The following is an 18,003-nucleotide window of genomic DNA, read 5'->3' as shown; positions in this document are numbered from 1 at the left end:
GAAGTGTTCAGCAGGAGCTGCCTTTCTGATGAACCCGTAAGTTTCACTATAACTGGTGTGAGCTGCTTGCATGAATCATCTAGCAAAACGGGGCCTTTGTTTTTTAATGCTGCTTGGTAACTGTTGAGCTGGACGAGACTGAGACCTCAGAACTGCAGGACTTCAGACTTTCCAGCTTACCAACTGCAGAAGCCCTTTGTGAGCCTCTGCTGCACCCAGCCCACGTGAGCCCCTCTTAGTAGGGATGGCTTCAGCTTTCCCTCGTCCTCGGCTGCTCCTTGGAGTTCTGGCACGGTGTCGTAACACAAACTGAGTGCAAGGCCTCTGCTTATCATTCTGAAATCAGCTGCTGCTTATCTGCAAGAACGAGGTGGGATGGGCTCGCTAGAGGAAGCTTCTTGACTGAAAAAACTCTCCCTGTGTATTCATATTGCTAACAGAACCATTAATTCAGCTGAGGCTCTCCAGCCATCCTCTCGCATTCAGCTTTTGAGGGTTTCTTTCTTATGTATCAGTAATGGAAAAGTTTCAGAAGAGGAAAAAAGCAACGTGCACGTGAGCAAGGAGAAGTCTATTCGAGTATTTATTATCCAACATTCCAGAACAAAGATACTCTCCCTAAAGTGCTTTTTTTTTATTTAATACTTTGTGAGCAACTTGGACATTGGACTTGGCTTTCTGTGACCCTTTCAGACTTGTGCTGGGTTTGCTTTGGTAGGTCTTGAAAAAGACAACATTTACATTTGAGAGCCTTGGAGTGGGGAAAAAAGTCCAGGGAATCATCCACGCTAATCTTAGTCAAACAATTCAGCTACTGCAGTAGCTTCTCAGCACATCTTTCTCCACGTAGTGCAGAGAACAGCAGCACAGGCTTCGAGGCACACTTGACGTCTGTGCTTCTGCTGTTCCAAGAGGATTTGGTAGCATTTACAGGAAAGTTGCTGTTGTAGGAAACATGCCAGATAGTGCAGTGACACTTGGTGCTGTGCAGAGTGCAGTGGTATATGACTTACAGTTCTTTATACAGTATACCAGAGGCAACAGTGGGGCAGCTGAGCACTTTTTTATAAGCAGATTTTGTTGGACATTTAAAAGTCAGGTTAGTCTTGCTGAACTTTAAATGTTTCATAGTCTTCTGGAATGGTATCTAAGGAGATAAAAGTAAATACAGATTAGGAGCAGAAATGAAAAGTAGAATTAGGCTACTGCTTGATATGCCCTACTCCAACCGTAGATTGACTTGTTCAAGCAAAATGGCAACAACTTCTTGTTCGACCTTCACACCAACTCACCGTTGCAGCGGTAGCGCAGGTTTGACCAAATAATGTTCTCTTGGGAGAAGCAGAAGACGCCCAGGCGCCCTCCTCGCATAGTTGTGTCAAGGACAACTCCAGTGTCTGCTACGACCTCGGGGCCTTCATAGAAGCGAGCTCTAGAGAGAACAGGCGTGTGGGACATGGAGACGAGATTGAGGCGCTCACAGAAATGGTTCCCCAGTCACTCTGCCTCCTCTTTACCACAGAACTGCACTGGAGATGCTTGCTTTCCGTGCCGAACTTCTGCTCAGCCATGCAGAGGAGGCTGGGAACCCCTCACCTGATGTATCCAACCTGGGGCCGGTGTTGCAGGAACCAGCGGTACGACGTCTTGTCCTTCCAGCCGGAGTTGCGGGGGTCCTTCCACAGCAGCTTGACTTGGTCTGTGGTGTCCCCAGTGTGCCAGAGGGAGTTGCGCAGATACTCACCTGGGCCTGTTTTGGACTTCACTGCCTAACGTGGAGAAGAGTGGTGGAATGTGGATAAAGAGCTGCCCCACGGCGTGCATCAAAGCACAGCTAAGAAAGACCAAAATCCACTGCTGACTTCTTTGTCAGTGCTTTCTTTACCTTCAGCTGAATACCAGGTTCTGCGACTGCTCGGAAGGGGTTTGCCTGCCAGTATGTCTGCTCCATCTGCTTCCACATGACCACGTAGAAGCTGGAACTGTCCTGGTAGCCAAATATGAAGCCGGCATAATCGTCATCTGTGGCAGTGTTGACATGGAATGTGCCCTCAAAGTCCACTCCATTGAATGCTGTGTAACCTGCAGTTGGTAGGAAAGCAAAATCTCTGCGTTCTGAGGTAAAACATCGATCCGTTTCTCCCCAGATTCAGATGGGGGTGGCAGACTTTACTAAGCTAAATCCGAAGACTCTGCTTACTGCAAACAATATTTTCCAGGATACATGGGATCATTATGCACCATCTGAAATAGTTTTAAAAGCTGTGCTGTGAGGTGCACAATAATTTTTTAATAGCAGAAAAATAAGTGCCTCACCTACAGCCAAGCCAGGATCGCTGTTCATGGTTTGGACAATTTCCATGCCCTGTGAAAGATGAAGGTTGTCTAATTAGTGTCTCCAACCCTCTTGTTAAATGAGCAGAGAGGTACCCCAGAGGTAGGCCTCTATCTACGACCAGGGCATTACTGAACAGAGGCATCAGGCCTGCATGCTTTTAATGAAAACTGCATCCAATTTTGTACAGGCTTGCTACCACCACACCTGCTGCCCAGTTCTGGAGCAGTGTCCTACCTGGTTAAGGACAATCCAGTTGGGGTCAATCTGTGCATCGCCCTCAGGGTCCAGCACGACTGTCTGGAAAGCCCTGAAGTCAGTTAGCGTCACTTCTGCGTTCTCTGGGCACACATCAATTCTGTCAATCACCATGTCTCTGTCAAAGTCCTCTTCACAAAGATTTCCCACACCATCACCTGAGAGACAACAGAATAAGCAAGCTTTCAATTTCCCCTACCCTTTGCACCTAAGTTTTACTCAGCTAGCTTTTGGCTAGCACAGCTGAAGGAAGACATGTCTATACAAGGATAAGAGATGTTCAGAGCATGGCTGCGCTCCTCCTTTTTGTCAGCAGGGAAGAAACCCTGACACCACCTCCTGCTTGTAGGAAAGCTATGAAGAGGAGCAGCACCTCACACCGTAGGTACTTCTGGAAGAGAACTTTTCCCAAATATCATTCTGATGTCAGTGTTATTGGCGATTTGAACATGATGTAGAACTGTCTCCAGTCAGTACTGGGGAGGTCTTACTTCCTGAAGGTCTACATATCAGCCTCTAGGAAAGGAGAACCCTGCAGCTGATGTGATTACGTTTCCCTCACCATCCGAATCTTCTTGGCCAGGGTTAGGGACAAGCCGACAGTTGTCAGGGCCTGGAGGCTTCTCATCTGGAATCCCATCATTGTCATCATCATCATCACATTCATCTCCTAGTCCGTCATTGTCTGTGTCCACCTGGGAGCTGTTAGGCACTGAGGGGCAGTTATCCCTTGTGTCTTGGTGGCCATCGCCATCGCTGGGGAAGAAAATGCATTATACAGCTAAAGAGCTTCCACTTACTTTGTTTTCCCCCAGAAGCTTGCACGCCCTTTCTAGCAGCTGGGATCCTCTACAGGAACAGGGGCAGTTGGTGATTTGGCCTTTTAATGTCTTGAGCTTTCGTTGCACAAACAAATAGATCAGAAATATTCCAGCTGTAGTCCATGAACAAATTTGTGGGGGCAGCTAATGAAAAGCAAGCAGCTGTCAGCAAGCTCACAGCTGCCAGGCCTTGGGCTTGGTACTTCCAGGAGCAAGTTTTCTGAAGTTAGAAGGAAATTCCACCTCCCTTGTTTGAATAAAAAGACACAAATTAAGGCCAAGCTGACTTGTCGTGTTTACTGATGCATGCCTTCCATGCCTGTGTCCCCAAAATTCCATACAACTCAAGTACAATATTTGCAGTAAGATCTCACCTGTCCTGGTTGGTGTCACAGACATCTCCCACGAGATCATGATCAGTATCTTTCTGGGGAAATAAAGCGAGAATCATTTAAACATGGGTCAGTGGGAGAATTGGGCTTTAAAGGAGAAAGAAGAGAGATGTTGGCATTGTTGTTCAGATTGGAAACGGAGCTCACAACAGTGGGAGAGTTCCTGCACCTTGTCCTGATGACTCTGAGTGTCTGTCTTTCCAAACCTACTTCAGGCAGATGGTGTGAGCACTGTCTGCAGTGAGAGAAAGCTGTAACACTGCAAAAGTGGAAGTGCTTCCTTACCTGGTCTGGGTTACTGACTGTCGGGCAGCTGTCGCACATATCTCCTACTCCATCACCATCAGTGTCTTTTTGATCAGGGTTAGGAACTCTTCTACAGTTGTCTGTTGGATTTTTGATTCCTGTAAAACATGCAGAGAACCCATCAAGCCAATATTCCAGTACATGCAGCAAGATCTCTTTGGGATGTAAGAGGTGACAGATGTCGAGGGCGGCTGGATCTGTGCAATCAGGCAACGGTTTTGACTTGATGGAGGAAGGCCAACAGCAGCAGCTGACCTTAAAACGTACTGCAGACTGCATCCTCACAGACACTAAGCATGCTGCTGTCCATACAGGAACCTGAGAGGAAATGTCCCTAACTGCATCCTGAGGAAGAGCTGAAGAACTGAGGAATGCGACTCCAACCTGGAGCTGTGCAGGAATGAGCGGCCAGGAGGGTGACGATGAAGCCGTCTGCGGTTCCCTAAACTATGACAGATTCTCTTTTCTCTACACTAGACGTCTACATAATTAAAGAACAAGTCCAAGTTAACCTTGGCTATTTGACATGGAAGATTTAGACAGTGTCTTTTGAAGGTCTGAGACAGGAAAGGAACGACCTAATTGGTAAGCTGCATGACTTCACTTCCCACTTCCCTGCATCTACCTACTGCACCAGCAGATCATGCCAGCAGGGAGCTACTTGGCAGGAAGTAGCGAGACCCAAACAGCACTAGATGCACTGGAAATAATCTGTAAATAAATATGTATGTTTCAGGCCAGCAGCCATTGTGATTTTTGGCTTTTGAAAGCAGGCTTTGTGCAAATACAGCATCACTAGCTCACAGACTGCTCCCAAAGGCAGCCAGTGGTGGTGTTTTTTCTCCCAGAACGCAGCCCTGACACACACTGCACTGAGGCAGCAGCTTCTAACAACTTGGATAGCCCTACACTTCTTCACAAGTTGAAATCATAGCACAAAGTACTGTCCTTGTCCGGGCTGACTTCAGTTTGTGTCGTTCATCTTTCTGAAGCCTGAAACAGGTTTGGCTTTAACTGCATACAATAAAAGTGCTATGAAAAATTGTTAGCATCATCCTGAAGATAGAACTTTAACCCTACGAGAACTGAACTCTGAAGGATACTGGCTTGACTGCTCATCTGGACGTTTTAAAACAGAAGCGTCCTTCATGCCAGCAGATAGAAGTTCTTTAAGCCTCTGAGTGCCGGTACCTGTTACGAGGATCTACAGCTTCATGCTGACCAGCTGTCTTGTTCTGATATCGGGACAGCTGCAGCTGCTCTTACCATCTCCATCTATGTCATCGTCACACTCATCTCCTTTCCCATCGCCATCAATGTCCCGTTGGTCATCGTTCTTCACTTGGCGACAGTTGTCACAGGCATCCCCAAAGTTATCCTTGTCTGCATTGCGCTGGTCTGCATTGCGGGTGTACACGCAGTTGTCCTGCAGGAGAGGGGGATTTGCTGAGGGCTCTCTGTGTTCACATTAAAGCTGCAGGCAATTTGCTCTGCAGGACCTCTCAGTGTATTTGGGTGTGACAGAATAAGCTGTAGAATTCAAACCTCGGCATTTAATATCCCATCTCCATCAGCATCGTCGTCACAGGCATCTCCAATTCCGTCCCTGTCTGCATCCTCCTGGCCAGAGTTGGGGACAGTCATGCAGTTATCCTGAAAGGAAAGGAAGGATGAAGCGGCAGGGCAGGCAGCCAAGCTGTGCATGCCATGGAACCTTTCTGAATTCTGCACGCTGAGCAGGATTTCAACAGCATCAAAGGCAGGGTGAGGCCTGCCCTCAAATAGGAATCACCCACTTCTGGCTTAGCGCTCCCATGATGGACTGTTTCTAACAGTCTGTGAGAGCTGCACCTCACCTTGCGGCACTTCTTGTCAGAGCAGCGCAGCTTTTCATCAGGGACTCCATCAATGTCTGTATCCTTCCCACAGATGTAGCCATTCCCTGCCCACCCCACAAGGCACTGGAAGAGAGCAGATAAACGAAGCGAGGCTGCTGGTGAGTCCCCTGGTAGGGGTAATGCTTCCACAACTGAAGGCTTTGCATGAGAACCAGCAGAACACACTGCAAAGCCAGATACGCAATGCTCTACAGGTGAAATGTCACCTGAAAGAGACACTTCAGCTGAAAATGGCATTTTCAAGTAATTCAAATACAACTTCTCTGCTTGTTTCTAAGATCATACGGGCAGATGCATCAGCAGAACTTTGGATCAGGAGATCGAATGGTTTGTCTGCTTTTTCAGCTGCGAGTAATGCTCCAAGATTTAAGATTTATAGCGCTTAAAACAATTCAAAACAAGAACAAAATAAAAACAGCAAACAAACCCAAACTAACAGCACAGAGAATCTGAGGTGTCAGGAGCAGCGCACACCCCTGAGGTCACCCAGGGAGATCGCCGCAGCCCAGGTGTCAGCAGGGAGCACTGGGAGCCGACAAGGCAATGCTCTCCAGGAGAGGGCAGTGGCAGACCCGGGAGAGCGAGCACAGCGCAGGAGAAACGGCAGGAGCGGATCGCAGGGCAGGGAGGCTCGGCCTTACCGCGCAGGAGATGGAGCCGTCCCGCTCCACGATGCACTGTGCTTTCTCGTGGCACGGGCTGACTTCGCCGTTAGGGCAGAGTCTCCCTGTCTGGCTCTTGCAGCCGGTGATTTGATCCCCAACAAAGCCAGGTTTACAAGCTCCGCACTTGTAGGATCCCTGTAGGAAAAAGTAATAGGGAATTAACTATGAGTCTGGGCAAACTCCTGTAACCTCTCCCCAGGTGCTGGATTGCCACAGTAACAGAGGCCCCAGAACCCAGGGAAGGGGGATTTCTGTGAGGCTTTTCAGTAATACTTACCCGTGTATTGATACAGATGGAATTTGGGACGCAATTTCTGGCAGCACCTGTCTCACATTCATTGATGTCAGTGCAAACCTACCCAGGAAGAACAAAATAGACCTTAAGTTCACTCTTCAACAAGTATGATGGTCAGATTGCAGGATGATTGCAGAAACAAAGCTCCCAGCACGCCTTACTGGCACTGAGAGCTCAGAGTTTTCCTTGAGACAAGATTGAGCCAAGTCCCAGAAACATTCCTGACCCCAAGCAAGGTGTCCAACCTCTAAGGGGTCACCAGAGATTTTAGCCTGATGAAATAGCTTAGCTCTGAGCTGAGCTGTCAGCGTATCTGCTCACTGTAAAAGGATAGAAGAGAGTAAGTGGAGCAAGAAGGTCAAAGACCGTGTCCTATGTCCAGCTAGCAGCTCTCTAAATAATACAAGCTGCAAGCCATTCTTGCTTTTGTCAATATGTTCTTATATACCATGGTAGGACTAGGTGTTAGCTTTCCTTTGTTGTTTGAGTTTTAATCTGACAGGATCTGTCCATACAAGGAGCTGGGTACCCACCAGCTGCATCAAATCCCTCCAAACATGGGGGACTCCTCAGGCTGGATTCACAGCCTCACACCTGTCACAGACGTGGCATTCTGACCAGCATCAATTCGGCAGCACTGGGATCTAAGAGCGGGGTGCTTTGCTGCTGACGTGCTCGGATGGCCTTGGCAACTCTTTCCTGTCACTGCATCAACCTTACCACCAGTATGACACAGCTATCTTGTAGGTCCCTCCAATTTCTCTGAGGGCTCCAGGACCCTTGAATTAATTACATAACAGAGGGAAAAGAGTGGATGGTTTCTGAAGGAGGAGTTTCTGTGCCTTACCTGTTTGTTGGCCCTGGCATAAGCTAGTCCAACTCCTTCGACCGTTTGCCCAGTGAAGCCAGGAGGGCAAGGATCACAGCGGAAGCCAGGAGCGGTGTTAATGCACTGGACCTTTGGGAAGCAGGGGTTTGCACTGCACTGTAAACAAGAAGGAAGTTGTACAGAACTGTGAGGCAGGCTCGCTCAGGGCCGGTTGTGAAGGCAGTTCCCAAAGCAGGCCTTGCTGGGTAAGATCCAGCTATTGTGCTTTTATTTTCTAAGAACAAAACAAAAATGCATAGAAGTTGCTGGCTTTCCTTACAAGTGGAAAATGCAGCTTCCCAGCCTCAGTTGTTCATTTCTCAGTATGTGCAGACAAGTAAAACAAATAAAATCTCAAGACTAATTCTTTGTAGGTGACATCAATTGCCCAGGCAAAGTGCTGGCTTCGCTTCACAATCTTCTTCCTGGCAGTCTCTGAATCCAGAGAACTGGGTGATTTCTTAAACTGCCTTTGAAAAACAACAGTTGTTTGTTTACTACTCTGGGAAGCAATTATGCTTCCAAAGCTGATATTGCTGCCTGCTTTATTCCTCCAACACGTTATTATTTTCAGTGAATTCTTATGCTCTGTGCTAGCAGATGCTTTCCATTGATACAGCACTTTCCACATTTTGGTGGCTAACAGATTATCATCAGCCTCAAAATGTCCTGTAAACCTTCTTAGGTTCAGCAGGTTTTTAAACTGCTATAAATGGCACAGAGGTGGTATGGCTTTGTAAGATGGACTAACAGTGGAGAATGAGACTACGATTTGGGAACCACAGAACTAAGGAATCTTTTGGAGACAGAAAATGAATGGCTGAGTAAAGCTTTGAATACAGACAAAATAAACATGATTAAATACCACACTGAATGTAAAAGAAGAAAAAAGTGAAACAATATCTGCCTAGCAAGGTTTAATTTCAAGGCAGAAATGAAGCAATACATGTGGTGTGCTAAGATTTACTGTATAAAGGAGTATTTGGATAGCATTTGATTCTGCTCCACACATAATAAATCTTATCTCTAACAACTCATCAGCCACTAGCTCAAAAGATTTTAAGGCCAAAGGGGATTTTTTTAGTATTCCAAAATCACCTTTCTGCGACCAAAAGATTTATTTTATTGGAGCCTGTCTTTTTTAGAAATAAATGCCTTGCTGTACTGGATATAAAATCAACATGGACACAGACTGAGGCAGGGTGAGGAACAGACTTTGTTCCACTGAAATGATGTTTCTGTTGAGCTGCAGCTCCTAGGGGAACTGCAAGGCTTTCCTCTGCAGCCACAAGATGAACTCGCAGCACTTCAAGAACAGCGAGGCCACTTTGTGACTGCCAGCCCATCCTCCTTGTTTCTTACCTCATTGATATCTGTGCACTGGGACCCATTCCCTGAGTAACCTGGGGGACAGGGTCCGCAGCGGAAGCCAGTGCTGGTCTCAGTGCAGGGCACTCCAGGGAAGCAGGGGTTTGGGACACATCTGTTAAACTGTGTCACAGTGATGAGAGGGCCTGTCGCTTCAGTGTGTATGCCTAGGGGACAAAAGCAAGATGAAGGAAGGCGTTATCTTTGCCAGACCCTATCCAAAGCTGGTCCTGTTGTCTCAGGAGATTTCAGTGTGTCTCACCCACAGGACGTTTCCTTGTAGCTTTTTAAGAGTTAAGCAGCTGCAGCTTCGCTTTGCAAACAGAGAAAAGGGAAGCCAGAAGCAGCAGCTGGACTGATCTCTGAGTCAGAGCAGACCAAAATAAATGAATTAATCCAGAAGTCTTCCCTCCTATTCCAAAACTCCTGTCGTGCTGCCCTCCTTTTCGTGTAATGCCTTTGCTTTTGGAGTTCCACAGAGAACAGCTCTCTCCCCGGTTCCTCTGCATCTACATCCCACTGGAAGCACAGACCCAGACACCTGGCTGAAGCACAACCCACACAGCACAGGCTGAAGTCTGGGAAGTGCTGCAGAGGGCTGGAAGCCAAAACTTCACTGAAGACTAACTCAGGACTGTGAATAAACTTTCTAGAAGCTAGAGTTGTCACTGATCTCCCACATGCACTGCCCTAGGGGACTTCTTCCTTCTGCTTTCCCTGGCTTAATTGCCTGGTTTTAAAAGTCTGAAACAAACAAACAGAAAACCCAACACTCTATATTAGCACCGATAAAATCTTCACTAAAACAGAGGCTTTCTCTCTTAATGCTGCTCTTTCTGAGAAACAATAAGAGAAGCACATATAACTGCTGTGAGCCACATCGTTCAATGCACGGTGAAAAGCAGCTCCAATTCTACCACAAGAAGTACAGGGAAGAACACACAAACAGCACAAACCGAGTGGGGAAGTCAGAGATCAGGTAACAGAGAGAAAGTTCAAGACAGCTTTATGAGTGAGTTACTAAAACAATTGGTGTGGATGAATACATTTCTGCACTACAGGTCCCAGAAGCTTTGGCTAATCTCTTTTCCAGCAAAAGCACAATCTCTCCAAATGGAGAAACAGCTCTTGCTCCGCCCTTCAAATGTACTGGCAAATAACAGAGCATCTCCACGAACCGTGCTTTCTGCAAGTCAGATCGATTGGAAGCAAGTTCCAGTCCAGAAAAACCATTTAGCGAGGAACAGAGGGCAAGATGTACATGGGAGAATTTATGACCCTGTTTCCTGAATCCTCTGCGAACACCCTTTTTGCTTGGAAGGTGACAACATCAGATGGAACGAGTAGCAGAGCAGAGCCTCCTGGGGGTGATGTTCTCTTCCATGCTCAGCTCAAGAGTAGCCAGCTGTGTCCCGCAGGACAGCCGGTGTGCATTCCCAGGCAATCCTAACACAGGCCATGGGCTGGGCTATAAGAAATGGGGTTGGGCAGCTTTCTGAACACAGCTACCCTGAGAAGCACAGCACTGCGTGTCACAGAACCGTTAATAAAGTTTATTTTAGAAACGGTGGACGTGAGCAAACGCAGAAGATTTGCTGGAAAGAGATGAGATTTTTCATGCTGCTTCTGCACTCCATGCTCAGCAAAGGGGTAATAACTGCAATTGCCACTGAACCGTGAGATCAGCACGCAACGCTGCTCCGTGTGTGCAGAATGCCATGGGGGAAAAAAAGCATCACTCACACCAAGAATTACTCTCTGACACTCGGGTGGCTGTGAAACAAGCCAATTCCTTAGGGCAGATGGTCACATATGGCGTTTTACTACTTGTTTGGACACAAAGGTATGAAGCACATGGAGGAAACAGCTGAATATAGGGCTCAACTCAGTAACTCACCACAGGCATCACACTCCATGACTGTGTTCTTCAGGAATGTTATCTCCTTAATCTGGAAGAAAACAAGAATCACCACTTGGCCAAAGGCTGAGTTTTGCTGCCACGCAAGCTAATGGTCCCACTGACAGAAAACAGGGTGTCTGAGAGTGCACAGCTACTTACAAACAAATTAATTCTTACCCCTAAGTCTATGCTGTAGACATTGTGGAAGCTGAGGTGGCTTGTTCTCCCTACTGGAGTATTCCTACAGGCTAGCTAGATAGAACTGTTCTATTACAGATGCCGGAAACACTCAAAACACACAAAGAAGTGCCATGGACAGAAAGGGATCTACTTCACTTGTGTCTTCTCTAGAAAATCTGAATTAACAGTTCTAGAGAGGTGTGCATCATTTAGGATTAGAGGGAATGGCCTCAAGTTGTGCCAGGGGAGATTCATGTTGGATGTTAGGAAAAATTTCTTCTCCAAAAGAGTGGTCAGGCTCTGGAATGGGCTGCCCAAGGAATTGGTTGAGTCACCATCCCTGGAAGTGTTCAAGATGTGGTAATGAGGGACACGTTTTAATGGGGAAATATTGGTGGTAGGTAGACAGTTGGACTGGGTGATCTTGGAGGTCTTTCCCAACCTTAGTGATTCTGTGACTCTGTGATCTGCAGCTCAGACACTGCATAGACAAAGTCAGGGAAAGGATCTCCTGTGTGCCACTTCTATAAAACACAGGTCTTCTCTGACCTCATTTATACCAATTTTTGGTGTAGAGACATTTTGAACCTATTCACAAAGGCTCCTTATTCCAGACTTCCTCTGTTCTCCTCTAGCCTCCTATTCCTTCAAGCTTTCTTCAACAAAGAGATTATCTGTTGCATTGGCAGTGAAAAGACGCTGTTGGAATTTGGGACAGGCAAAAATAAGCTAAAATGTTCACGACTGTAGCATCTTAGACAGAAACCTTAGCAGGCTTCTTTCCTGAAAAAGCCTTATTGGCTTTTGACAGCCAATGCTCAGGCACAGTGTGTGACCACCCCTACATGCCCTATGGACTTCGTGTTTCCACTATTAAAGACATTTCACTTTGTACTTGGATAAAATCATCTGCTCGTGTCTCTCTGCCAGCTTCCACTGGCAGCAAGATTTCATTCTATGTTCGATTCTCTCTTTCCTCCAACGTGGTCAGGGTTATGTATTGTGAACAGTTAATGCAGAGGTATGGCTAACCCAGATCCCCAGAATGTGTCCCATTAGAGTGGGTGACAGAACGCAGAGGGGAGACGTGGGGGAGCTGCTCATGAATATCAGAGGTTCCTTTGTGCTGAGAACTCTTCAGCCTTTGGCTCAGGAGACGAGACCTGGGCTTTCATTATTACGTCTTTTGCTGTCCTGACTGCCAGCATCTCCAGATGATGAATCAAGAAAAAGTGAGTTTTAGAAAATCTTTGCACAAATTAAGACGTTATGAAGTGCCTCCTCCTGGCTTCCCAGTGACACGTGTCAGTTTGTCTTCTCAGGAAGAGTTTGCTTGAAAGTGCCATTAAAAAAAGCCCATGGATTAAAAAAAAAAAAAAAAAAGTAGGTGGCAAGAGTGAGAGAAAGAACAAATAGAAAATCTATATGGAGTGTAAGCACTAAGCTGGAAGGGAACACTGGAAATCATTGCTCCAGGCTGCCAGGAACCATGTCTGACCTGATTCCTAGTAAACACTGGGTATTTATGCAGAAGCCTGAAATTTGAGAGTAACTCAATGCAACAGATGTTTTTGCAGATTACAGGCCGCCCAGTTTGCACTGGCACACAGGCCTGTCTGCCATTCCAATTAGCTGGCAGGCCAAAGCTGCTGCCCTCAGCTCCCAGAATGGATAAAGGGAGAACGGAACCTTTTTCTATACCTAAAAGAGTTGAGCAGACAAACCACCATCTCCTCGTAAAAAGGGGAAAGGATCTAAGCACCCAAGAAGTTCCAAATTCCCTAAGAAAATACCAGAGCCAGAAAGGCTTAGGATTAAAACAACAAGAGGAAAGTGAATACAGGGCTTGTTTAGACTCCATATAATTTTCCTTTCCAGGACCCTAACGGACAGCTGAAAGGTCTCTTCCACCTTCCAACTTTGGACGTTACTGATTTCAAGTGCCCACAAAACCAAGGAAAAACTGACTTGTTTTTCCAGTCAAATACACTTCTACTGTGTGTCTTTTTTTTTAAGAGCTCATTCTCTGCATACACTGCCTGTCAGCAGACATAGTTCCAAGCAGCAGAATCAGATGAATCTACTTTTTCTCAGAACAACAGAACTAATTGTGAGACCACCTCTTGACCCTGTTGTTCAGAGCAATAATTCTGTCACCCAACAGGACCTCCCCATCCCAGAACTCAGCACTGAAGGCAGAAGATTCAGTGACTGATCTTGAGCACCAAACCAGGATCGGATCCCTTCCTCACTTACCTGCTGTTTCAACAAGTCTCGAACTTCCATTAACACACGGTTAGTTTCTCTCATCTCTTCCAGCATTTCAGGCCCAACTTCAATTCCTACCAAGACACAATGGTTGGGAAAAACAGAGAAGAGCTGTTAGCAGTACAAATCAACTTATACCGTGAACTTATATTTAATATTAAAGACACAGAACCCTCGACACCAGTTTCTCCCAGTTCCTAACTGGAGGCTTGCTCGGAAGTAATAAAGACTTGCACACAAGCAAGGATTTGCTCTTGGCGGTGATAATCAGCCAAGCTTGTCACTCAGGTAACAGCTACCTCTCAGCAAACAAATTGTCCTGGCAGCCAAGTTGTGGTAGCTGTTAATCTGGCGTCGTCTGAGCAGTTCACAGGTTGGAAGCCTTTGCTGCCAAAAGAAGCACATTAATAATTCAGTGCTGTGAAAGTTACTCTGAAGGGCACACGTAAATCAAAGCTCCTTGCTGAGCCTATCCCAAATGTGCTGCCAAGCACTGCATGTGGAAAACTAGCACCTCAGCTGTTACATTGCCTGTTCTGGAGGCTCAGACTTCTTGCTGCACAAAGCTGGGTTCATTTTGGGTAGTTTCAGATTGCTCTGCAGTGGCTTTGGGACACAAAAGGTACATCTGCACCCATGCGTGAGTTTTCTTTCTCAGATAATAGATTGTAGACTTGCCTCATCTACTGAGGCATGCTAAACATCTAGTCCATGCTCTTCATCTTAGCTCTGAAAGAATGAATGGAAGTTGCTTACTGTTTCTAAAAATATATATGAAAATATGAATATTTAAAAACAACTGGACAGAAAGTTCAACTCCAGCATTCTCCTGACTGCCATGAGAAAGTACAGCCTTGTTTCTCAAAGCTTTCCTAGATTAATGAATCTACTAACAGATGTCACACCTTCCCTACAGTGCAAGCAAATCTTTATGAAGACAGGAATAGCAGTGCCTTCTACCAAACACGAGGCAAACAAGCAGGGGAAAAGTAGCTGCAGTTGGGGTCTGCTTCTTGCAGGCATGAAGACTGTGCCAGCAGCAGAGGCAGCGTGTCAGCCCTGCTGCTGAGCACAACTCAGGTGATACATGAGCCTGAAAGCCTCGTGGGTTTCCCCGCACAGAACCAAGAGGACTTGAGGAATATTTGTACCTTCTCCAGTACTTTTTGGTTTGGGAACTAAACAGAAAGCACTGCAAATTCTAAGATAGAGTGAATGAAAATGACATTCCTTATTTTACTGAAAACAAGGAGCTTGCACATGGTTTGAACTTCAAAAAGGAGTTTTGAATAAGCTCTATATCAAGACTTCAGGCAGCTTTGTTATTTTTGTTATGGAAGAATTTTCCATTCCTAACAGCAAGATATATGTCAAAATTAGTTTTGTTTTTAATGTGTTTTAAGTTTCAAATTCACAATAATGAGTCAGCCACTCAGGAGCAATTCCCAAACTAAATCTATACACTTGCAGACATTTCTGTTACGATGCACCTTTCTCTATGGGCTCATTCTCTTTCCACCAGCATGCATTTGATTCTCTTGGTACAGTTCTTGATGCTGAACGTCCCCTAACAGGCTGTTGAGAGAAGTGGAACTTCTGTAATGAATTAAGCTGAAGTAAGCATGGCTAAGTTCCTAGAAATTAGGGCTACTCTAAGCTCTAGATGCACAAGCAGAGAGAATATCCAAGGCTCCTGCTACAGAACATCCTGCATGAGCTTTTTTCTTAATCACATGCAACACACATTAATATAAATTGTCTCTTGTAGGTCATTACAGAACACAACGTTGCCATTTGCCCCAAGATAAATGCTTTTCTTAAAAATACATCACTAATTAGGCAGGAAAGGGGGGAAAATCTAAGACTGAACATTTACAGAGTTCAGCTTCAAGTTTCATGCAGGACTACAAAATCCCTAAGCACAGCTTTCAGGCTTCAGCAGATGTAGCTGAAATGTTATCTTCTTGCTCATCCCCTGCTGCAAAACAGAATATTGAGAGCAGCCTAGAAAACAGAGTCCAGAAAATATAGAGAAAAATCAGAATTTCTTACCTGCTCTTCTCTGCTGACATGATGAAAAAGGACAGGAGAGGCAGAGGAGAAAAACAAAGGCTAGAGCTGAAATCATCTTTGAATCTCCACGCAGTGTGGATGTCTGAGCTTCTCTTGCAACTACTTTTTAACCTGCAGGTTTGCCTCTGCTCCCCATTAGTATCTGTGGTTTCCTATTTATGAAGTTGCATTCCTTCCTCTGAAGTTCTTATTCTCTGATGCTGGACGACGGGTGGACGTCATTTCTGGCTGCTATTCCACAGAGAACGTTACAAAAGTAAACAATATGAGAAACTCATCAGGAGAGTAGTTTAATTTTTTTTTTTTTAGATCGGCTTGCACCAAAATAGGTCAGAAAATTCCAGAATTAAATGGATTTTTTTTGGACCAAGGTTTTTATTTCTTCTTCATGGACACAGGATAGACGGATGATTCATATCCCTAAACCTCACAGATTTTCCTTCTAAAACTACTCACAAGATCACAAAAGCTATGAGACATCTGGACCCCAGTGGAGTTTCAGAAAGGGCTCTCAAAACGCCCCAAGGCAGCTTTACCACTCACGCTTGGGGTAGAATTACTGAGCCATCTTCCAGTTCCAAAGAGGGGCTATCACACCATTTTCAGTAAGGGATCTCGAGAATGGACCGGTCCTTACAGGCTGACATTTTCATTCCCCCCCTACCCAGGCTTGTCTAAAAGGATGCAGTGCAGAGGTGACAGCATGAAAGGAAGGGAGACTGTGCTGCTTCTTGTCTGTGAAAGAATGAGCCTCAGTCCAGCAGTTTCCCTCAGTCAGTCTAAATCCAGCACTTTGCACCAGAGGACACAGAGCAGATGGAGAAATCCATGCAGGGCAGTCAAAGAAAATTCACCCCCCCCAAAAATCTTAAAGCTATTACATGAAGGAAACTGCAAGTTAAACCACGGCCTGTCAAAAAGGTGAGTCTGCGGAGCAGTGACATTCTTGATCACACATTCTCACTGTTTGATTATGAAATCTATTAGTGTGCTGATCATCCCAAATCCTTCGGGACACCACAGACAGGAAAGCCCCAGAAAACAGTAGTTCAGTCTTTAAAGTGTTATAGAAGCAGAATATTTGGATATTGACAGAATTGACAGAAGGCTTTTGTCCTCATTTTGGCCTCAGACCTCCCATATTCAGGAAAAAGTTCCCATCCCTGTGGCTATGCACAATTCTGGAAGGTAACCGTGCAGTCCTGCAGGCACTGCTGAGCACGCATGTTCAGCACAGTGTGCAGACAAGTGTTACTTTTATATTACAGGAGTGCTGCAGCAGACAGATTTTACATTTTCTCACCAAGTAAATTTATACTAAACATTAAGTTAGTTTGCCTACCTTACCTAGGTGGCATTTCCATGATTCTTCTTGTCTGGAACATGTCACCTCATGTTATGCACAGCAAGTGACTTCTGGTTGTGAATCCAAAGATCAAATCGACCATGGAGGTTTATAGTAAATGGGGAAAAAAAGGAACCATTTAATACAAGGCACATAAAATAAGAATACATTTTCTGCTATCCAAATGGAGCATTACCTGATGGTATCAAGACATAGAACCAAATAAACCTACATTCAAAAAGCCTTAAACTCAGACACCTAATAAAGATGTTGCTTGAAAGCCCATTATCTAAATAACTGGATTCTTGTATGTTTCTAAGCCTTCAGAGGCCAAAAAAAGGAAACCATTTTTTCTGGGCTGCCTAGAAACAACCATTTTTGAGGCCATGTGAAGCTAGCTTGTAAAACAGCGTGACCCCCAGCCAACAAGGGAGCAGTGTTTGCGTCCAGAAAGAGCAATGTGTCAAGAGGAGACATGATTCTCCTGCACAGAGCTCAGCCTTTTGCTGAACACTTTCAGCTGCTCAGAATCACAAACCCTGTTGCAATACTATAAACTGGTGATCACGTTTTGTCTAAAATTCACAAGTTTTTAAATTATGCCCATTATTCAGCATTCAAACTAACTCCAAGTCAGAATGCAGAGAAGTTAGACTATTTCCTTTGGTTTTACTACGGACTGAAGAAATTCAAATAATTGGCAGAAAAAGAAGAAAGCTCCCAAACTCTTCAAGTCACCGTGAAGGATGAGTGGTAAGCAGAGAACCTCACTCTTTCAAATACATTGTATGGACAAGCTGCAAGACAAAGGATTTAAAACATTACAGGCTACCAGCAGAGACGCTGGCTCGCTTCATAGGGAGGCAAAGGAGAACTTAGGTGACATGGACAATCTGCAAGCTCATCACCATCTGTTTTCCCTTCCAAAAGTCACTTGTAATTAATTTATTAGTGGAGGCTGGAGATTAAACTGAACACATGAAGCATGTTACCTCTACATGTCTGCTGATACGTGACAGCACAAGACAGAA

The 18,003-nt window shown here is 45.4% G+C and overlaps 1 protein-coding gene across 1 annotated transcript; it reads right to left on the bottom strand.

Moving 5' to 3' along the window:
• Positions 1–564: 564 nt before the first annotated feature.
• On the bottom strand, positions 565–17,094 carry COMP (cartilage oligomeric matrix protein). Its single transcript, XM_052699697.1, has 20 exons — positions 16,975–17,094; positions 15,607–15,858; positions 13,543–13,628; positions 11,104–11,155; positions 9,201–9,373; positions 7,818–7,955; positions 6,953–7,030; positions 6,652–6,810; positions 5,969–6,073; positions 5,658–5,765; positions 5,379–5,538; positions 4,092–4,210; positions 3,789–3,841; positions 3,156–3,349; positions 2,573–2,751; positions 2,317–2,365; positions 1,886–2,082; positions 1,597–1,769; positions 1,293–1,432; positions 565–1,147 (listed from the first exon to the last, which is right to left on the bottom strand). The coding sequence occupies exons 2-20, from the start codon at positions 15,680–15,682 to the stop codon at positions 1,101–1,103; spliced, it is 2,286 nt and encodes a 761-aa protein (XP_052555657.1). The 5' UTR covers positions 15,683–15,858; positions 16,975–17,094; the 3' UTR covers positions 565–1,100.
• Positions 17,095–18,003: the final 909 nt, after the last annotated feature.

The sequence above is a fragment of the Tympanuchus pallidicinctus genome, unplaced genomic scaffold (genome assembly GCF_026119805.1).
Source record: "Tympanuchus pallidicinctus isolate F22 unplaced genomic scaffold, pur_lepc_1.0 scaffold38, whole genome shotgun sequence".
NCBI classification, from domain to species: Eukaryota; Metazoa; Chordata; class Aves; order Galliformes; family Phasianidae; genus Tympanuchus; species Tympanuchus pallidicinctus.
Note: the sequence above shows the minus strand (reverse complement) of the source record. Positions and strands in the feature narration are given on the sequence as shown.